At 42.2% G+C, this 22,978-nt stretch overlaps 2 protein-coding genes across 3 annotated transcripts in view; one reads left to right on the forward strand and one right to left on the reverse strand.

Annotated features, from left to right (window-relative positions):
- Positions 1 to 1,275: 1,275 nt before the first annotated feature.
- Positions 1,276 to 21,316, reverse strand: LOC308464853 (uncharacterized protein). The gene is made up of 4 exons (XM_080984472.1): positions 20,995 to 21,316; positions 6,011 to 6,106; positions 5,032 to 5,174; positions 1,276 to 1,316 (listed from the first exon to the last, which is right to left on the reverse strand). Exons 1-3 carry the CDS (start codon positions 21,139 to 21,141, stop codon positions 5,040 to 5,042), a joined length of 378 nt encoding a protein of 125 aa, XP_080840598.1. The 5' UTR covers positions 21,142 to 21,316; the 3' UTR covers positions 1,276 to 1,316; positions 5,032 to 5,039.
- ANO3 (anoctamin 3) overlaps positions 8,869 to 22,978 on the forward strand; it is a 244,823-nt gene continuing 230,713 nt past the window's right edge. For both annotated transcript variants that reach the window (XM_080983017.1, XM_080983018.1), the window contains exon 1: positions 8,869 to 9,360. In XM_080983017.1, coding sequence (XP_080839143.1) covers positions 9,207 to 9,360 — 154 coding nt within the window. In that variant the 5' untranslated portion in view covers positions 8,869 to 9,206. The remainder of the gene's footprint in view (positions 9,361 to 22,978) is intronic.

Raw genomic sequence — 22,978 nt, forward strand, 5'->3', positions numbered from 1 at the left:
ATAATCCCTGTTATGATAGATGAACCCATCATTTTCTCCTCTTATTTAAAAGATGACTGCTTTATTATCCTTAAATTAGGTAATTTGTTTGTTGAGGGAAACACCTGCGTAAAATGTTAGGTCAATGTAACCACGAAAGATTTCCAACTGGATATAAGAATATTTCCATTAGAGTTTAACACAGAAGCCCCTGCTGAGCTGATTATGTCATTATAAGCATTAAATAGGAGATGGCCATTTTTATACAGAGATGTATGTTTATGGGCTGCATTGCTGAAAAAAACGATTTTAGAAGTGTAACTTAAACATCCAAAGAATTGGACATTAAAACTGTCTCTTAAGCATTGAAGTACAAGTTTATCATCATGCCTTGGACAAGGGGAATCTCCCGAATTACTTTTATGGCAGCATATTCTATAGATTGATTTGCAAACAATGGGCCATTAATTATAGAAAAGAGATGAGCAGCAAAATTCTGCATCAGTTATGTTGCCACAAACCCATGAATGATAGTGGCTCTAATATTCTATCTTTGCCTGCAGGTTCTAGGGATGGAATTTCCTTTCCCTGGTAGGTTCTGCTTTCAGGCCAATACTCACTAGAGAGATTCATAAACATCTTCCTTTTATTAGAAATGACACATAGAAACAAAGCTACCATGCAGCAAGGCAGAACAGCTCATGCAGCCTTCCCTTCAATCTGCTACCTCTCTGTTCCAAATTCATTTCAATGTGCCACAGTGGCCAGGTTCTTATTTTGCAGGCTGGGTCTTGGGCAACTCTTCTCTTCGGGCCAAGCTTAATGTTACATCAAGCACAAGTCTTAAAACAGATGCCTACAGCTCCATTTTGTTGGAGATGCCCAGTGCCCTTCATTTTTTAAACTCGTGCCAAGAAGACTGTGGATATCCTGAACCATTGACAGGATGCCCTACCATGTTGAGGCTCAGTCCTGACAAGGTAGAGTGTCAGTAGAGAATCTGATATGCAGAGGCAGTTTTAGGGTAGTGTGATCGGTTCGACTGCACTGGGTGCTGTACTGCAGGGGCTGCCACAACAATGCTATAGAATAGGATGTGGAAGGGGGTACCAAATTTTAGTCTCACAAAGGGCACCACTGAAATTTAAGATCCCAAAGTCCGCCACTGTGATATGAGATTGAGGGTCCAGCCTCTTCTGGGCGGGGTTGTACTCTGAAGGATCAGGTGTGCAGCTTGGGCAGTGTTTCCAGATCTAGGCTTCTTCCTGGATGCTCAAGCGACGACCTTGGCCTGGAATGCCTTTGCTCACCTGGTGTGCCACATGGTATGCTGCTTCCTGGAAAAGATGACCCACGCCTTAGTTGATAGGCTCACAATATGATCTCCACAGAGGCCTTCCCTGGCACCTGCAGCATCCCTTGTCCCACCCCTCCTGCAGCTGTAATCACACAACAGGGGCAATTTTTGAGGGGAGGAGAGCTACACCTGTGACTCCCATTGAAACCACACCCTAGAATCACAAATAGGCATCAGAGAAGCCTTCTATTTTCTATGATAGAAAGTTTTTTTAAAGCATAAGTACAATGGAAGAGTGGTGATTTCAGGTTTGCTCCTTCCCTGCTTGTGGTTGTGCCCCCCCCCGTCAAAAACACGCCCTAGTCACAATAAAAGGGTTGTGTATGAAGTCTAATTACCACAGAAATAAGGCAATGTTGCTGGTGGAGGGAATGTGAGTGCCTGTGTGTGTCTATGGTGCCTGCCAGCATTTGTGTATCATTGTAGGGCCTGCTGGGTTGTAGAAGGCTGCGGTACTCATTTCCATTTAAACTAATAGAGCAGGATTGTAGAGGCAAGATTGCCCCTGCAGGGTATTCAGAAACTGCAGGTGGTATGAAATGCCCAATTGCTTTCCTATGTTACAATGGTCTTCAATTGTTCTAGGCCAACTTCAAGGTGCTGGTTCGTATGTATAAATATCCAAAAACAGCTCGGGACCAGGATATCTGAAAGGCCATCACCTTTCAGCCAGCGCGGTGTAGTGGTTAAGAGCGGTAGACTCGTAATCTGGTGAACCAGGGTTGTGTCTCTGCTCCTCCACATGCAGCTGCTGGGTGACCTTGGGCTAGTCACACTTCTCTGAAGTCTCTCAGCCTCACTCACTCACAGAGTGTTTGTTGTAGGGGGGGAAGGGAAAAGAGATTGTTAACCACTTTGAGACTCCTTAAGGAGAGTGAAATTGGATATTAAGTCCAAACTCCTCCTCCTCCTCCTCCTCCTCCTCCTCTTCTCCTATATGATAGGTCAGGTTTTACATCTCTCTCGCACACACGAAAGCTAAATAGGTGAGAAATGCTTGTGCTGATGGAACTTTTGCTTTAGTGGGATGTTAAATCTCCCTCCCCCCATTTTTATTTCTTTTGAGATTATATTATCTTGCTCTTTATTTTATTTTGTAGCTTACATTTCTTGTATTGTTTTAAAGTGTGTTTCACACACTGTCTGGAGGGTCTTCCAGTCAAAAGCTGGACTATAAATATTTTAACAAAATAAATAAAATATCTTCAGCAGAACTTTTCCAAAATCTTTGGAAAAGGGGACTGCGGGCATCCCAGTCTACACCAGGAGCATGGAATAGGGGTAGATATGGTGGCGGATACTTTCTGCCCATGCTATATTTCTGCCAGAAATTGGCTCTCAGATGTAGCTGATAAAACCCACTCCAGTCTGCTGCTGCCACCTTTGGCTTCTCAAAGACAGTATGGGGCCCAGGTGGATGTGAAAGCTACAGTAGTCAGTCTTGTAGTTCAATCCAATTTTGTACCCAGTTTCTCAAACAGGCTGAATACGCATTGAAATGAAACAGCAGAACAATGAATGCTTTAATTTGTTTCTCTACTCATTCATGAGGTGCTTTTGAAATCCAGATAACATTCTTTTAGCCTCTCAGTTCTTTGAACGAAAATGCTGTTGCCAACATATACTGTATATCAGTTTTGAGCCTTCTCTTGTTTGTTTTATTTCAATTAAGCAGATTCATTTAAAACATCCATTTCAACCAGAGCCAGATTTAGGTGTGATGAGGCCCTAAGCTAGTGAAGGGAATGAGGCCCTTTATATGTCCAGCTTTCCTTTGTCAACAACATATTGTCACTTTTTTGTGTTGAATATATGCTATATGGTAATTTATGGACCTAATAGGTATCTAAAGCCATTTGCACATAACAAAATATGAATTTTATTAAAGTAATTGTTGAACTGAAATGCAATTAAGAAGTATATTAATAGTAAAATACAACATTTTTCCCCTTTAATTTTTTTGGGGAGGCTCCAAGAGAGTGGGGCCCTAAGCTATATGTAGCTTGTTTAGCTTATACGTAAATCTGGCACTGATTTTAACTATTTCTAACCCTTGCAGAGAAGAGAAAAACTAAGTGCATCTGTATAGACCCTATCATTTGGCAGTGAGGCAGCTGCCTCAGACAGCAGACATTTGATGTTGTGAAAAGGCTACAAGTTGTTAGTTCTTTATTATTATTATTAGTGCCGGGGTGGGGGAATCCATGCTTATGGGATTTACTGGCTTGAATTCAAGCTGGTTTACAAATGCAAAAGCATCAACGAAGGAGCGAGCTGATTAGTGGCACTCTCAAGTCCTGTTTTTGCCATGACTTACTTCCCCTCAGGAGTTCTGGAAGCTCCCAAGTGGAACCAATCCCAGCAGAGCTTGCATTTACCACCAGATTTCAAAGTCTTGAAGCTGGCAGCAGAAGCTGTCTTGATGGGCTAAAGGACCCCTGACCACTAGGTCCAGTCGGGGCCGACTCTGGTGTTGCGGTGCTCATCTCACTTTATTGGCCGAGGGAGCCGGCGTACAGCTTCCGGGTCATGTGGCCAGCATGACCAAGCTGCTTCTGGTGAACCAGAGCAGCGCACAGAAGCGCCGTTTACCTTCCCACCGGAGCAGTACCTATTTATCTACTTGCACTTTGAGGTGCTTTCGAACTGCTAGGTTGGCAGGAGCAGGGACCGAGCAACGGGAGCTCACCCCATCGTGGGGATTCGAACCGCCAACCTTCTGATCGGCAAGTCCTAGGCTCTGTGGTTTAACCCACAGCGCCACCCACGTCCTCTTGATGGGCTAGAACATAGCAAAATGCTTTATACTAGCTCAGTATTGTCCGCACTAACTGGCAACAGCTCTCCAGATGTTCACATAGGAGAATTTCCTAGCACAACACAGATAAGCCTGGGAGTGAACCTGAGACTTTCTGCATGCAAAACAGATGCCCCATCACAGAGCTAGAGCTCTTCAATACTGCTGTTGCTTTGAGGGACTGGTGTGGCTTTGGGATTAGCAGTGAATACCTGCTCTCCGCCTATTCATCCTATATATTTGCAACTAAACAGCTGTTATTTAAAATACCAGCAGATTCCAGAATGCCCTCAGGCAACTGACCTATGTAAAACTGGTCTGAAACTTTCTACTGTGTGAGGAAGCCCAGCATCCTGTTCTCACTGTTGCAGACCAGATACCTGCGGAAGCCTGCAAATGGGACTACTCTGGTTTCCAGCAACTAGTATTCAGAACATCTTGCCTCTAACCACTTCCTCTTCCTGTCTAAGTACTAAAGTTCTTCACCTGTGGAATCAGGCACAAAGTAAATACTATAGTAAAATCCACTGTATTTTCTCACGCCTCTTCTCATTTCTCCCCAGAAGCACAGCTGTACCTTGGTTCTCAGACGGAATCCGTTCCAGAAGTCCATTTGACTTCTGAAAACGTTCAAAAATGAAGGTGTGGCTTCTGGTTGGTTGCAGGAGCTTCCTGCACTCAATTGGAAGCTGCGGAAGCCGTGTCGGACGTTCGGCTTCCAAAAAAAGTTTCCAAATTGGAACACTCACTTCCGGGTTTGTGGCATTTGGGAGCCAAAGTGTTCGAGTTACAAGGCGTTTGAGTACCAAGGTATGACTGTACATAAAACAATCTATTCAGCTCTGTTTAGAAATGAGAAACAATACAACACGGGGAATAAAATAGATATGCACTCTACCAGGAGAATTAGGAGACGTGGATCACTTTTCTTCTTTCTAGTGATGAATTGTGTGGTCCTTCTTTGGTCTTGGCATAACTGCTATATTCAAGCAGATCAGCAGGGGAAATTATGGCCTTCAAGTGACGGATGAGTATTTTAGGCTGAAATGAAGTACAATTATTATCATAGCTGGCAGATGGCAAATGAGAGAGTGAAAATTGGTGAAGAGGGGCTCTTATACATAATACAATATTTGCAGTTCAATTGCAAACTGTCCAATGGAACATGAAGTCTATGGAATGAAAACTATAATTCACCCAGAGTTCCACAACCAAGTGAAACGTAGGTATGTGTGTGGTAATTCTGAGGAGAAAAGAAGGGAAGTTCATTGCGTCATTTTTTGAAATAGATAGGACATCTTCCAAATGGCAATGGCGATAGAGTGACTTGTCACATAGGATGCCAACTTGGACTTCTGCTCACCCTTGAGAACACCTAGACAGGTTGGGAGTCAGGCAGGAGATAGATGCTCCTTCAAGTATCTTGTTAGGGAAAAGGGATGACAGTAAAAGCTGTTTGATTGTGGAAGAGACTCCCTCGGGAGGTGGTGGTCTCTCCTTCCTTGGAGGTTTTTCAGCAGAGTTTGGATGGCCATCTGCCATGGTTGCTTTAGTTGAGAATCCTGCATTGCAGGGAGCTGGACTAGATGGCCCTTGGGGTTCCTTCCAACTCTACAAATCTGTGATCCTACTAAATATTTATGTAACACTTGTCAAGTGCAGCATATTCTACGATCCTCCTCTCATTCATCATTACTTTGCCAGTTTCACAAACACTCTCACTTTAGACTGAGAGAGATGACTTGCTCAAGGCCACCTAAAGAACTCTTCTCAGAAGTGGAAATTAATTCCAGGCCTTCCAAGCCCTGCTTTCTCTCCATTGCACAACAATAAGGATGAAAGCTTGTCTGAACTAAAAGAAAAGAAAAGAAAATTACCTCTGAGGGCGAGAATGCTGAAAAAGAGATGTAATGCTTATCCAAATAATCAGGCCCTAGCTGCAGCTTTGTCTTTGAGGAATAGGTCTGCATTTTCTTTTTAAAAAAAATTAAAAAATTACAAAGGCGATATTCAGTTCACATGCTATTGGTGGCGGTTAACCTTGCCATTTCAGAGATGGGCTTTTGATGACTACTTTTATTAAAAGGAAGGAGTCAATCATTTCAGCACCAGAGTAAACACTCTTAGGCTTTTTACTTTGGTGCTAAACTGAGGAAGCATCTAGACTCTAGAGAATTAAAACAATAGTAACAAAACACATTTGATGTGGGGCATGGGTGCAATTGTTGCTTTAGCAATGTCCCAGGTAATGTCATCATGATCACCTGAAACATTTGCACAGTTAAATTTGCATATCGTAATTACTTTAACAATTTATGTGCCCCTCTAGCAGGAGATTACATTTTCCAAGTGAAAACATAATGTTATGAGTTTGGAGTGTTAAGATGGGTGCTAAACCCCTCTAATCCCTGGATCCAGCAAGTGTTGGGATTTAATCAAGGCTTCTCATTCTTGGAATAGCCAGGCTAGCCTCCTGGATGGTGAGCCATGGGGGGGGGGAATTAAAGGGCTCAGTGCAAAATGGCAAAGGGGTGGGGGCCCTCCTTCAATAGAAAAAGACAGCATTTGGAGTTGAAAGTGAGTGCAATTTTTTTTATTAAATGTGTTCATCTATAGATCTCAGGACAGTTCACAGCATAAAGGTACAAGATAAAAACACTTCATTATACACCTTTAGGCGCCAGGCAAAAACCTTCCTTTTTAACCAGGCCTTTGGTTGATCTGATTGACATCCTATACCCTTTTAAATTGTGGCTCTTGGGGGGGGGTGTTATTGGGTTGTTGTTTTTATTTTGATTATATATATTCAGTGCTTTTTTCTGGGGAGACGTGGGGGTACACATACCCCTAATCATTTTGTGGATCTAGGTTTGGCCTCACTGAGGGGGAGTATTTCAATATGAGTAGGAAAATGAGAGTACCCCTAAACATTTTTAAAAGAAAAAAAGCACTGTATATATTGTGGCTTTTACGTTGATCTTTTCTGTGACCTGCCCTGAGACCTCTGGCTATAGGGCAGTATATAAATAATAATAATAATAATAATAATAATAATAATAATAATACATAATTAAAAAACAAAACAAAACCAAATCAATACCCCCCCACCCCGAACCTTCTCCCACCAACACATTTGAAAGGGTATAGGATGTTAATCAGCCCAAGGCCTTGTTGATGGCAAGGATTGGCTTCTCTCTATCTGTGAATCCAATCCACAAAACAAGCATCACAAAATTGTGCCTTGAGGAGATTTGGAGAGATTGAGTTTACTGATATCAGACAAGTACATCAGTTGCACAGGATAATAGTGTTGGCTTCTAAGTTTCCTCCCTTTTTCTTAATTAATTTTTTTGCCATAAAGGGAAAATGTCATGCAAAATATATACTTAATTATGATCTCCAAGGACTGTATTTTGTCCAGTGGAAGGCACCCAAAATCTACACGGGATGGTAATTTTTGTATCTATGGATTATTTCCTTGTGACTGCCTCTTGTTTTGTTATAGTTCCTAATGAACTATCATCAGGAACTATCCTAATGAACGCCGTTGATGTGGTGTTAGTTTATCAACCACCATTTGGCCTAATTTTCCTCAGCTGTGGCATACAGGAAACGGTAAAGCCCCAGAATAACTTCAACGCGAAGTCAATGTATTACATTGTGTTGCAATTTCTTACTGTGGCCAGAAGGTGCCTCTCTTAGCACTCTTCATCTGGGCTTGGAAAGTGGGGCAGGCACTGAAGGGAGGGAGGAGAAGAAAACAAGTTCTTTTGATGTGCGATGCTCTGTACATCTGCACGGCATATGGGATAGAAGTGGAGAGAAAACATTAGGAATACTATGGTGCATTCCTTCTTGAAATGAGTCACATCCACAGCATACATTTAAAGCACATGGCTTCCCTCAAAAACTCCGGGGAACTGTAGTTTGTTAAGAGCGCTGGGCATTGCAGCTCTGTGGGAGAGCAAACTTCACTTCCCATAATTTTGTCAGGGAAATCCATGTGCTTTAAATGTATGGTGTAGGGGTTAGTGGAGCACATTTGCTATGGCAGGAATAGGTAAGAGATAGATTCTGATTCCTTGAAGGGTCACTGGCCAATTTCCTGAGGATTGCTGAGTGCTTATTGGTTGCTAAACTTTGACATAGGCCCTGAAAACAGTACACAGGATTCCGTAATGACTGAACAATGCTTTCAGGGTATGCTTTTGCTTTGTAAATGTGAAAATACACCAGTGATCATGACCTTCTACTTAAAATCATGAGGACCATAAGACACGTGAGCCTAACAATTACTTGTTGATTCATTTTCATTACTTATATTTACACCTTACCTTTCCACACATAAAAGCACAAGGTGTATAACCACAATGACACACACCAATTGGCATAACTAAATAATAATAATAATACCATTAAAAACACAAGAAATGGTTAGTTTTTTAATGCTGGGCTGCTGAAAAGCATTGGTATTTGGGGGCATGGATTCTGCAGCTGTACATCATTTGGTCTCAAGCATATGTTTGCTCTTGATTTTAGGTACCTTGCTGCAAATTTCCCAGGAGAGAAGGTCTGGGAATTCTGGCAGAACTAACTTCCACTTTTCAGCTGCCTACTGCAATGTGGAATCCACTTGTTTTCATTGGTATGACTAAGCCCCTCCCAGCTCAACAAATGAGAATTGAAATGTGAATTAGGGCTGCTAAAACAAAGTTATTAAGAGCAGATCTTAGCAAGCATACAGATGTCTCCACTTATCCTGTTTATTTCTTCAGGAGCCACACAGAGACACCATAGCATTGCTGTCACACAAGTATAGAAAACCTTTCTTAACAGGAATAGGGTTTGGGGATTTGTTTCATTTTTAATCCTGGGAGAAAACTATGAAGTCCAGGAGATGTACCTGAGCTTGCACCCACTTTACTGGAATTACTGATTCTGGGTTTTTGTGAACCCCTGGCCATTTTCTTGAAGTTTTTATTTGGCAGCCAAGCCATGGATTCACCTGGTGTCACTTCATCATAACCAGCGGATAACTGAAACTTTTATCAAACTTTTATTTTTATTTTTGCAATGTCACTTGAGAAAATTGAACTGGACACTCTCTCTCCTGAAGATGTGGATGGCAGATGTTATTCTCAGCCAGAAATTTTTGAGACCAACTTCAGCAATTCACATGTGGATTGGTGCAAACATGAACTTCATTCCTCAGTCTCTTTGCCCAGTGGTAAGCCTGAATTTAAATTCATTTTAAAGTGCCATCTTTTTATCTAATTATGTGTCTGGAATCAGATGTGTAATGGGCTTTTGACAACTAGCAGTTATATGTGTCAGGATAAATTAACAGGGCTGGTTAAAGGCATCCTGTCCAATAGATGGACCATTTAGATCTTTAAGACGTCTGGGTCTGTTTGTTTTTAAAGGCATTTGGAAAGACTGTACTTTATATTAGACTTAAGATTTGTATTAGTCCTACAATGTGTTATTATATTGCTGCAATCTGTGCAATTAATCAACGTTTTGAACTGGTAGGGGACACAGGGGAACAGGTGCTGGTGGTATATACAATAAGGACATCCACATTGTCCATGTTCATATACTTTTGCGCTGGTTGATGATCTCTGGTGGGCTAGGGACAAAGGTGAGAGCTGTTTCCTAGTTCTGCTGGATCTCTCAGCGGCCTTTGATACCATCAACCATAACATCCTTCTGGACCGTCTAGAGGGGCTGGGAGCCGGGGGCACTGTTATACAGTGGTTCTGCTCCTTCCCCCTGGGCAGTGTTCAGAAAGTGGTGTTGGGGGGTGAGTGTTCAGACCCTTGGACTCTCATTTGTTTCGTCCTCTCCCCCATGCTTTTTAACATCTACATGAAGCTGCTGGGAGAGATCATCAGGGGTGTTCATCAGTATGCAGATGATACCCAGCTCTACCTCTCTTTTAAATCGGAACAACTGAGGGCAGTGAAGGTCCTGTGTGAGTGTCTGGAGGCAGTTGGAGGATGGATGGTGGCTAATGGATTGAGGTTGAATCCTGACAAGACAGAACTACTGTTCTTTGGGGACAGGCTGGTGTGGAGGACTCCCCAGTCCTGAATGGGGTAACTGTGCCCCTGAAGGACCAGGTGTGCTGCCTGGGAGTCATTCTGGACTCACAGCTGTCCATGGAGGCGCAGGTCAATTCTGTGTCCAGGGCAGCTGTGTACCAGCTCCATCTGGTATGCAGACTGAGACCCTACCTGCCCACAGACTGTCTCGTCAGAGAGGTGAATGCTCTAGTTATCTCCTGCTTGGACTACTGCAATGTGCTCTACATGGGGCTACCTTTGAAGGTGACTCGGAAGCTGCAATTAATCCAGAATGCGGCAGGTAGACTGGTGACTAGGAGTGGCCGCCGAGACCATATAACACTGGTCCTGAGAAACCTGCATTGGCTTCCAGTACATTTCCGAGCACAATTCAAAGTGTTGGTGCTGACCTTTAAGGCCCTAAACGGCCTTGGTCCTGTTTACCCGAAGGAGCTTCTCCACCCCCATTGTTCAGCCTGGACACTGAGGTCCTGTGCCAACGGCCTTCTGGCAGTTCCCTCACTGCGAGAAGTGAAGTTATAGGGAACCAGGCAGAGGGCCTTCTTGGTAGTGGCGCCTGCCCTGTGGAATGACCTCCCATCAGATGTCAAGGAGATAAGCAACTATCTTACTTTTAAAAGACACCTGAAGTCCTGTTTAGGGAAGTTTTTAATGTTTAATGCTGTCTTGTGTTTTTAACATTTGGTTGGGAGCCGCCCAGAGTGGCTGGGGAAACCCAGCCAGATGGGTGGGGTATAAATAATAAATTATCATTATTACTTTCAAATGAGATGACAAAACCTCAAAGATTTATCTGGGTCTCTATACAGAATAGCTAAAAACCCTTTTTTCTGCATATATTCTCAGTCCTTCCCAGGAATGGGTCTCACACACATTTGGCCATTGCGAAAGGGAAGGGTCAATATAAGGCTTGCTACTTTCATGACTCCATCTACTTTGACAGCAGGCCTCATGTGCGGTGTCAACTTTCTCTGTTTGTTATTAGCTTCCCCCACCCCACCCCCCATGCACACACATTTGCACACATATTATGGTAGGGCAGGTGGGGAAGATGATGATAATTGGTCTTGTAGATGAGCTTTATAGAATCAACATTCACCATTGTGTGTGTGAGTGGAAGGCAACCAAGCTGTGATGGGGCAGCTAAGTTTGCCATCTATGTGTCTACCTAAATTGGAATCTATGGTTGCCAGTTTCATAACAAACTAGGATATGAGAATTGATTTAATATCATGACATGTTCCAAAACGGGGAACTGCATTTTCTAGGTTTGGATGAAATGGGAAACTTTGGTTAATTAAAGGCTGCCTTGTCCGATTTCCTGAGCTGTGAAGGGAGGAGTGACAGATCTCTGTGTGAGACATTTGTGGCTCATTAATCCCAAGTGTGGCCATCTGAAACATGCCGCCACCAACCTAGACTCTTTTATACATTGGATAGATGTCTGCTGCTTTAAAATAGTGATTTAGAAATAGCTGGCCAAGATCTGCTGCTAGTTTGTGAGTTGGTGCCAAAGCACCAGCAGACTGTTATGAGGACACATTGCAAGGGGGGCTGTAAAGAAGAAGAGGTTTTGTGGAAGATTGATCGAGATCTGAATTTTATAGAGGGGTTTCTTTTGCCTACGCAAAACCTGTTTTTTTTAATTGAGAGGTCCCTTGGTGCTGTCTCAAAATAAATAAGAAAAATACAATGCAATATCACAAATGTTCATGAGCATCTGTTTAATGAATTGTTGAGAGTATGTACCCACCCACCCATTAATTCCATTCACGTTATTCCTGGCTCACTCACTGAAGAACTGCAGTTTGGATCTCTACTTTGCCTTCCTTAACTGTAGTACGTAGCCTATTTCATAATGAATGTCATCTTACATGACTCACAGGGGATGTCTCTGACTGACTTATGTCTGCACCTGATGTATAATCACTTGTTTCCCCAGGAAGTACAAGCAAAAGAAGCATACCACACCTGAATGTAAACATGGATCTGCTTTCGTTTAGTGGAAAGAGGAACCATCTCATAGGAATAGGACATAAATGTAAACTATAGTAAGCTGTACTTAACATGCACACGCAGATACAGCTTGAAGCAAATGGATTTGGGTTCTTGTTTTCCACTGAACTTGACTTAGCAATTGCACTTTCTAACCTTAAGCATATCATAGCAGAAACGTTTGAATTAAGGCATATTCCAACAAAGCAAAAATACTTGTGGAGGATGTGGAGCGAGTCTGGTGAGGGGTGTGGCCTGGGGAAAGAGGGTGTGGCTTGTTGTGACCCCCGAGGGCCAGATTGTGTGGCATGGAGGGTCATGCTTGGCCTTCAAGCCTGAGATTCTCCAACCCTGCACTAAAGTATGGACATCTTGTGTTTAATTTCTCGACGTAGTGCAAGGTATAGCCAAACTTCAGGCAATATTTTTGCTGACTCTCTAGTCCTGAATGTTGCTGCTCACAATGACAGCTGAGCGATGTTGCATCACTGCAGCCAATTATAGGCCCCCTTTGAAACACTTTTTAAAGTTTTGAGTTTACTTCATTACCGTTATCATGCAGCTAAGGCTGAGTCTAGTAATATTCTTCTGTGTTTTTACTTCAACAACATCATTCCCCCCCCCCCCCATTTCTTAAAGACTCATGGATCTGCTTGAAACATTTCCCCAAACCTCATGGCGCTTGGCAAGAGTTTTGTCCGTCTAGGGATGTGTCTGTGAACTTGCCAGACTAGTGCTGAACTTCCACCTTTTATTCTCGCTTTTGCTTCTTATTATAGCTGACCCCCCATCTGCCTCTCCAGCTCTTTCCCATCCTGACACCATGTGCCTGAGAACTATTTTACTCCTCCTCCAACACTGGTTTGCAAGTCTAAGCCAAAGTTAGTGTTGCACCGCATAGACAATAAGATTGCCAGCTTTTGAACCTGAACCTTTTAGTCCTGTCTTCAACAATTTGATCTTCGGCAACTGACACTACAGGCAATAATATTTCTGTGAAAAGTTTCACTGCTAGTTTCTGCACATTGAACTGATGCTAACGTAATAGGAGAAGGCAGCTTTCCCCGCCACTACCAATGATCAGTAGGCAACCGTATAAAAATACTGCATAACTTGCAATTATGCACGTTTGCTTAATCACCAGAGGAGGAAATTACAAATACCCAATATGAATGCACTCACAGACACTGCTAAGTAGCCTCACCTTGCCTTATGGTTGGGCTTGCCCTGAAAATAACACAGTAATCAGGCTGCTAGGTACCTGCAGGTTAGATGGAGGATCAGAAAAAGATTTACATCCACCTGGACACCAGTCCTCTCCAACTATATCATTCCCTGCCACTGCTCACCAGACTATATGTGGGTTTTTTTGGGGGGGGGGTAATATGTGAGAACCAGCCTGCTTTGCCAACTTGGGAATCATATTTCAGGCTCTGTCTAAGTCAATTGTAAGTCATCCGCAGTTACAAAAACATGGTAAGAGTTATGAAAGTGTCTTCTCAGGAGAAAGGGAGAAGCAAATATGTTGACCTGCTCTTAAAATCTCAGCAGCCTTGTATGTAGAGTAACCTAGAACCCTTCCCACAATAACATTTTCAGATGCAGAAGAGATTTGCTGGACACGCCTAACATAATACAAAGTCTTTTCAAACTGATTTCAAAAAAATGAGAGGCACAAATACAAGATGGGTGACACCTGGCTTGAGAGCAGTACATGTGAAAAGGATCTAGGAGTCTTGGTTGACCACAAATTTGACATGAGCCAACAGTGTGACGCGGCAGCTAAAAAAGCCAATGCAATTCTGGGCTGCATCAATAGGAGTATAGCATCTAGATCAAGGGAAGTAATAGTGCCACTGTATTCTGCTCTGGTCAGACCTCACCTGGAGTACTGTGTCCAGTTCTGGGCACCACAGTTCAAGAAGGACACTGACAAACTGGAACGTGTCCAGAGGAGGGCAACCAAAATGGTCAAAGGCCTGGAAACGATGCCTTATGAGGAACGGCTAAGGGAGCGGGGCATGTTCAGCCTGGAGAAGAGGAGGTTAAGGGGTGATATGATAGCCATGTTCAAATATATAAAAGGATGTCATATAGAGGAGGGAGAAAGGTTGTTTTCTGCTGCTCCAGAGAAGCGGACACGGAGCAATGGATCCAAACTACAAGAAAGAAGATTCCACCTAAACATTAGGAAGAACTTCCTGACAGTAAGAGCTGTTCGACAGTGGAATTTGCTGCCAAGGAGTGTGGTGGAGTCTCCTTCTTTGGAGGTCTTTAAGCAGAGGCTTGACAACCATATGTCAGGAGTGCTCTGATGGTGTTTCCTGCTTGGCAGGGGGTTGGACTCGATGGCCCTTGTGGTCTATTCCAACTCTATGATTCTATGATTCTATGATGTTCTTAAGCACCTCCCATTATAGTGGTGGTTGTTGGTATTTGGGGTGGGCCTGAATCATATCCTTGTACAAGGCTGATTCCCTAAACCAATTTGCAAGCTCCAAAGGTTTCCTGAAGTTAATGAGATGCTGACAAGCTTATCATAAGCTTTCCCAACAGTGGCCCCAATCAGTTAAGCATTATTTTCTCACAGCAGATGGATTAAAAAGCAACTTAACAGCAATGTGTATCATGTTGATGAATGTTGCTCTTGCAAAGAATGACCAAAGTACAATGAGAGATGAGTTGAAAAAGTGACAGCATTTATTATCAACGTTTTCAGAGCACCAGAACTTTATCTTAATCAGATTCTTGAGGGTTGCTTTTCTTTTCAAATGGCACTGTAATTCTCTCTCTGAGGTTTAAAGTAGGAAGAAAGTCATTTGATATATATGTTGCTATGGTTTAGCTAAGGTTTGAATGAATCACTGTAAACAAATTCTGTCTGGCATTCCGAATATTGTCTCCTAGGAGAGATTTACACATACCAAGCCATCACCATTGATAAAAATGGGGCTTTGTTACTGCAGCCAAAATATAAGACCTTATTTTCTTAGTTCATTGATTGTTTCTAGGCAGCATCTCAAAGCCCAGTTTTTACTAGAATGCTAAACCTGTATCTGGTTAATTCTGCTTCACACAGAGGCACTTTCTGAAAGTTATTTAGTGTTGTCAAAGCTCGAGATTATCTTAGGCATGATGTTCTGTTTTTATATTCAAACATGCACATCTCGGTACAGAAATGTAACATTCATGTATGTTTTGGATATAACTTTCCATATTTAATATACATTGTGAGAAGCTATCAGGTCCATACAGTCATACCTTGGTTTTCAAACGCCTTGGGAGTCAAACGTTTTGGCTCCCGAATGATTGAAAACCAGAATTGATTGTTCCAGTTTTTGAATGTTCTTTGAAACCTGAACTTCCAATGTGACCTCTGCAGCTTCCTGCAGCCAATTGGAAGCTGCACCTTGGTTTCCGAACGTTTTGGAAGTCAAACGGTCTTCCAGAATGGATTCCATTCAACTTCCAAGGTACCACAGTATTTTCAATTTCCATGTGTGTTGAAGAGAGAGAGAAAAAATAACATTGCTTAAAACATCTAGGCCACTTCATAACTTATGAAACGACATGTCCCTTTTAAGAAACGATACTCAAGTTTGAAATCTTTTGTGAGAAGTAATCCAAACAATAAGGTTGTGCAAATGCTGTGCTTCTAGGTAAAACTAGCCCTATGTGGGCTTGGATGCTCCTCCTGTCCCTCTCCTCTCTTTCTCTGATACAGCTACAAGGAGATCAGAAGCTTCCACGTTAATTTTAGATTAACTATGGTTGGTGAAAAACTGCCAGCATAATAAACTATAGTTTGAAGTTGGCTTGTTGGGTTAGGACAACATGGCAAATTGTGGATACTCAAGTTCAAACCTCCTTCTCACAGCCTTTCCAGGGGAACGGGGAGTGCTTGAGTCCTGGGGACTCATTTTTGTAATATTAAACTATGGTTTAGCACTATGTGCTAACCAACCTAATATATATCTGTAACAGATTTGACTAAACTACCTGATTTATAACAGCATGTTTGTTTATGTTGTGATGAATTTAACAGACAAATTTGCTTGACATTTTGTGGATGGCTATTTTCAAACACTTGAGGTTCTTAATCAGTATGTATTTCTTCCCCTATTAAGTGGAATAAAGGGTATTTAACAATATTTGCTTTTGTAACGGAAGCTTGTCAACTGCTGTTAAAACCAAATGTGCTGATGGCTTATGGATTTGAGGGATAAAAATGTACAGAACATAGTAATTGATGTACAATTAATGGTGAAAGAAAAAATGATTTTTTTTGCAGGTCTGATCTGTATTTGGGATCTTGGCATTGGGGGGTTGGGGTTGGGGTCATTTGCTTTAACCCTGTGCTCCCTCAGTTGCTAATTGCATGAGTAATGTGTCATCTTAGTTTGGTTCTAAGAAATGGGAGAAGCTTAAACCGAGGAAAATGAGGTTTGCTTGAGGCTATCCGTGACTTCACAGCTAGATGAAAGGGTTTTTCATGCTGTTGACTATAGTGCTATAGTTTCCAGAACCCTGTTGGTCAATTGGCTTCTTTGGGTTCTCAAATGTAAGCAACATGACTGTACATAGTATTCAAGTCTGCTACAAGCAGGCCATTTTTCAGCCGGAACTTGCTAGAACTCAGTTCTGGCACCTCTCAGGTTGGCGCCATTGCCATTCAAAGAGAACGAGGGAGGTGTTCATGGTGAGTTCTAGCACCTCTTTTTCTAGAAAAATAGCACTGGCTACAAGTATTCAGTTTTGGACCCAGATTATGAAAGTCTTGGGTTCCGTCTACTTGGCCTGGTTTTAATTTTTGCAATAAATGCTTGAAATACAATTTCTCACCATTTTCACTCATACTATATATATATATATATATATATATATATATATATATAATGATGAAGAGTGAAAATGGTGGGAAATTGTATTTCAAGCATTTATATATGTAAAATCTTGTTCTTGTGACAGCTAATGCAATTAAGATCAATATTCAGCAGCCATCTTTTTCAAAGAGCTGTGACCAGGAACACAAGGCCAAGTTCAAAGCTGCCAAGAGAAATAATTATGTAGTGGACTTGCAAAGTAGAATATAAATTATTAGAAGTCTCTCTGACCTCTGGATTCTGTGAAACCCATTTCATTATTACTGATAGGTAGCAGGATAACTATAGATGTCTTACTGAGCTGTTGTCATTTTTAATTTGGACTTTACCTAGGAGTCCAAATGGAAGTGTAATGTTCAATTAGCATCACATCCTTGTAATAAGAGCCTTGAGCATAAGAGATAAAATGAAGAGACAGTCTACTATCCCTACTCATGCATGTCATTTTAAAAAGGAAATGCTAACATTGAGACTCTTAATTCTGAAAGGTAGCTCAGTACATTGTCACCAGTGTTGACAAAGTTGAGATTGGCTGTCAGGGACCGCTTGTACTTTTGTTCCTGTAACATGTGAACAATCCTACTATATGTCCCAAATAAACAGCCTAGGAACAGAATGGAAAGACCCTAGAAGCCTGGAAAGAAAACATTAGGAGCCATGCCCATCAAATCTTTCCTGCCTGAGATAGCTGTCATTTTAGTCCCTCCTCTAAGATCACTGGATATGAATAATTAAATAAAATTAAAATATATCTAAGCAGGGATGCCAACAGGATTTTCTAGACCTAGAAGCAGATTAGGGTCTCTGCTTGACTTGCAAAAGAGGTCACAGATTTGTGCAACATTAGCATATGCTTTGTGTAATATGCAAATTTGTATCCTCATTGTGGATGGGTGTAATAAGATGTCTTGCAGACAGAATGTCAACAGATGAAGCATTTCCTATAATTGTATTTCCATACTGTATTTCCATACATAATTGTATTTCCACCTGTTCAATTTTTGCCTCCCCCCCCCCCCACTTCTCTGGTATCTCCAGTTACAATTGGAAGAGACCTGAAGTGTAGGTAGGTTCCCACAAGGCAAGACACAGTGATAACAGCAAGAACTGCTCATATACATTTCTGAAGACCTGGGCCACTCCCACTCCCAACATGATTGGCTGTCTAAACTTCCAAGCTGCAACTCATGGCTCAGAGTTTAAGGGCCAATGGCAGAGGCCCAAATCCTGAAATGTTCTGTGATTGGATATCCTGTATTGAATTAGAACACAGGAGCTCATAATCCTTAGTTCGGACTCAAGCTCAGGCAAAAACAGACTACATGAATACATAACACGAACCATGCCTGAAACCCTGGAGCACCAATTCCAGTCAGTGCAGACAATATAGATAAACCAATGGTCTTCCAGAATCTTTCCATTCTGTTCCTAGGCCATTTTGGGGGGACATATAGTAGGATTGTTCACCTTATATGGAGATATAAGGTGGATTCCTATTTACTTCTATGGTCTGCAGGGTGGTGAGTAATGACGGGTGTTCTCCATGGCAGGCCCTCATTTGTGAAACTCCCTCCCTGACAGTGTATGTCTGTTCCCTATGCTGATGGTATTTAGGTGCCAGTTAAAGATATTGCTGTTCATCTGGGCCTTTGAAACATGAATGTTTACTCAGATTTCAGCTGCTGGAGTTGCACTAGGTAAAAATGTACTCTGTAGATGATTTCATTGTATCGGTTGAAGTCTTACATGGTTTCCACTAAGCTCCCGTAAGAGGATGGGCAATATAGAAATGAAAATAAATAAATAACAATCGATAAAACATATTTCCCCCTAGGAGCATAATCCACTTTGTGGCCTTGTGTCCCTAGGCAGATAGATCATGGCAGCCCTTGCATGCAATGATCCATGGGATTCTGGCAATATCAGTACATTCACTGGCTCTTAAAAAGAGAGAGAGAAAATTGAATTAGATGCTAAAATAACAAGTTAATCACTTTGGTACCAACATGAAAGCCCCAGTCACTTCTAGTCATGTTGAAGGACCACATTGTGCTAATATTAAAGATCTTTGTCTTGATTTTTTTTGGAGGGGGATGGATGCAGCTTTCATATATATAGAAAGAGAGGGGGCATTTATATGATTAAAGAGTTGAAATACTCTTTCCTCAAATGCCGAGGGTTTGTTGCCAGTGGGTAATTTAAAGCTCACACAGAAGTCTAACGTGCTGAGTCATTGACCTCTGCCCTCAAGGTTCATGACTTACATCCTTGCATGGCTGAAACAGATGGAAACTACGCTGGATATAGAAGTTTAATGTTTCCCAAAGGCCCTATTTCTCTTGTGTGCTCTTCCTCCCACTAATGAACTATTTACTTTTAAGATGGGGACAGGGGGGCAGTTCCACAAATCCAAGTCTATTTAAAGGAAAACTGTGCAGTGATTTATGACGGGACAGCAACAGGCAGCTGTCTTTTTTGTTACGAGAGGCCATCTTTCCTAGAACATACTGTATAGTAGGCAGCACTGGTTGGCATGCAAAATATGTAAATGACATTGGCTGATTCAGCAGGTATTGAATTGTGTTGGTCGACATATCAAGATATGCTGGTGTATGCCTAGGAGGAATGGGTAACTTGTCTCGGACCTCCCTCTCACTCCCTTTCTGTCTGTCTCTCTCAGTCTCAGAAAGAGTTTGTTTCTTGGTTACCAGTGACTCAGCCCCCTCTATACTCAAGCCCTCTCCTCTTCAGTGGGGACAGCTTGCCTATGTCAGCAGACACAGACTCAGCCATCTAAACTCCTCGAAAAAGGACAATATCCCTGACATTTTTGAAATGGAAAGGCTTCCCTTCCTAACGTTGCCTTTTCAGGTTTGTTTTTATTCTATAGGCTAATGGAACACTAACAAAAAGCAGTGCTATATGCAAAATTAGAGAGCAGGGGAGAAATTTGGTTCTGTGCACCTAGTTTGCCTAATTCCCCCCCCCCCAAAAAAAATGCAGATGAAAACACTTTCATTGCACTTCTCTAAATTTTGCAGTGCAATTCTTCTGCCAAAATATGTGTACAAAAATGTATGTATTAGAGAGAAGTGTGCATAAAAATGCATTGATTATAAGGCTGCCATGCGTCCCAAATTTCCCAGGATTTGTGCTTCGAAAAAGGCATCTGGGTGGAATTGTCTAAATGCGACTAAAAATGTCTGGGAAAACCCAGGTGCCTGGCAGTCCATATCAGAAGTGTTGGGGGTTTAAAAAAGGTTAAAAACTTTTTTTTTTCCTTGGAGATTTTGCCCAACAACTTTGGGCCAAAAGAAAAAGAGCTCAACAACTTTCATATCCGGATTTTCACTTTTTGAAATATGGCAACCCTAACTGATTACTGGAAGTAACAAAGAAAATTATATTAGGGGAGATGGCTTACAAACATGGGCATATTGGGACAAATATACACTAAAATGCTAACAGACTTTAATGAGGAATTTTTTCAAAGTGAAAACTCATACAGAAATGTGGTGAACTGATTGGAAGACTGGAAAAAATAAAAAATGCAGAGAAACTAACAATGAAAGAGTCATCCACCTCTGATTTTAAAAGGCATAATGTAAGGCAAGAAAAGAAGAAACGTCCTCTAGCATAATTGGTAGGGTCATCTTCATTCATCTTTTTCTTCAGGGGTAGAGTGCTATTGCTTATATACTGAAAACAGCAGCACTCCAACACAAATAAATATGCAACAGGGGACTCGGAAGACTTCCAAAGCATGCTCAAGAAAAGTAAAATATACAGTGATAATAATGAAAAGAGATACAAAACCCCCAAAAGAAAGAAAAAAATGAAAACTTAAAAATGAAAGAAGATACAAAAGCCCTCAAAGAAAGCAAAAACTGTGCATACCTCATGAGAGTGGAGAACGTAAGAATAACCTGTTGGATCAAGCCAACGGCCCATCCAGTCCAGTGTCCCATTCTCACAATGGCCAACCAGATGCCTGTGAGAAATCAGGGAGCAGAACATGATCACAAAGGCCCTCTCCTCTCCCATGGTTTCCAGCAACTGGTATTCCAAAGCACTGCTGCCTCCAACTGTGGAGGTAGAACACAGCCATTCTGACTAGTAGTCGTTGATCACCCTCTCCTCCATGATCCTCTTTTAGAGCCATCCATCATGGTTGCCATCACTGCCTCCAGGGGAGGAGTAGGGGGCAAAGGCAGAAGTGAGAGAGCTTTCTCTTGCTCCCCATAGCTACTACTTCAGCTCTGTGCAGTTATTTTGTATCCCAGTGGGGAAAGAGGCCTGCTGAAATCTGACCAGGAGCACTACTGTTAGATGTCAGGACCCACAGCAGTATTTTGTCACAGATCTCAACTGTATTTTAAAAATATATATACATATAATGGATGTTGCTTCAGAGCCACTTCCTACAAGTTAACAAAGACCATTATGAAAAGCATGTGTGCTCATGGTTATCTTATAGGCTTTACATCAGTTTCATCCACTGTCATTTCCAGCTGATGAAGTCCCATTTAGTAGAAATTTCCCATCCCACATAGTGTTGGTTTCCCTCTCACTTTGTCAGGGGACCGTGACAACCAGGGATAAGATGTTGGCCAATGGGGATTTGTCCTCCAGACAAATTTCCCTTGGGAAGCCTCGGCAGATGGGATTGCTCATCATTTCTTGAGTCTGATTGATCACCATATTTGGTGTCAGGAAGGAATTTTTCCCAAGATCAGCTGACGTTCCCCAGGTCAATGTCAATTTTATGGTTTTCTTTTGACTTTTGTGGCTTGGCACCTTCTGAAACACATCTATTTATGGCACATGAAGGTCTGGAAGGATCAAGCATGTTTGTTCTGAGGAGTTGGTGGGTGGGTGGCCCTCGCTCACGACAAGACCTTTTGGATCCTTCTTTGATGCTACAGTTCTATGGTATACTGACTAGGGGTGCTCAAAGATTTCATTCAATACACATTTTTTTATGGGAAACAATATGATTCATACTTCTGAATTAATATGAACATTAGAATCCTTCAGTTTCCACACTTCTCCAAATTAGAACTGATTAGAACAAAACACTATTGACCAAAGAGAAACGGGTTCTGCACTTATGGAATGCAGCTGTGAGGAACCTATGGCCTGTAGTTCTAATCAGGCCCACCAGAACTCTGAATTGCACCCACAAGGCAATTTCAGGCCAGTAACCTAATGACATGGACGTGGGTGGCGCCGTGGGTTAAACCACAGAGCCTAGGACTTGCCGATCAGAAGGTCGGCAGTTCAAATCCCCGCGACGGGGTGAGCTCCCGTTGCTCGGTCCCTGCTCCTTCCAACTTAGCAGTTCGAAAACACGTCAAAGTGCAAGTAGATAAATAGGTACCACTCTGGTGGGAAGGTAAACGGCGTTTCCGTGTGCTGCTCTGGTTTGCCAGAAACGGCTTAGTCATGCTGGCCACATGACCTGGAAGCTGTACGCCAGCTCCCTCAGCCAATAAAGCAAGATGAGCGCCACAGCCCCAGAGTCGGTCACGACTGGACCTAACGTTCAGGGGTCCCTTTACCTTTAACCTAATGACATATGGTATGTTATGCTTCGATCTGAGATAAGGCTCTGCTTGTTCTTTGATGGTAAAATGCAGCAGCAGGTGCTTATGTCTGATCTTAGTGCTGTGACCCCCACTGTGCTAAGACTGGAGATAAGCCTCTGCCTGTTGTCTTATAAAGAGCAAGCAGGGCCTTGTCTCCAATCTTCTTCCCCACCTCTGATGAAATGTTCAGTTATTAGGGTGCAATACAACCTCAGGCTAAGGTGATTGTTCCATCAGCTCAAGTAGGTCTGTTTGCCAGACAAAACGATCTCCCCGCTCTTTCCCCTGCATTC

This window comes from Podarcis pityusensis (assembly GCF_964106645.2).
Source record: "Podarcis pityusensis genome assembly, chromosome: 1".
NCBI lineage: Eukaryota > Metazoa > Chordata > Lepidosauria > Squamata > Lacertidae > Podarcis > Podarcis pityusensis.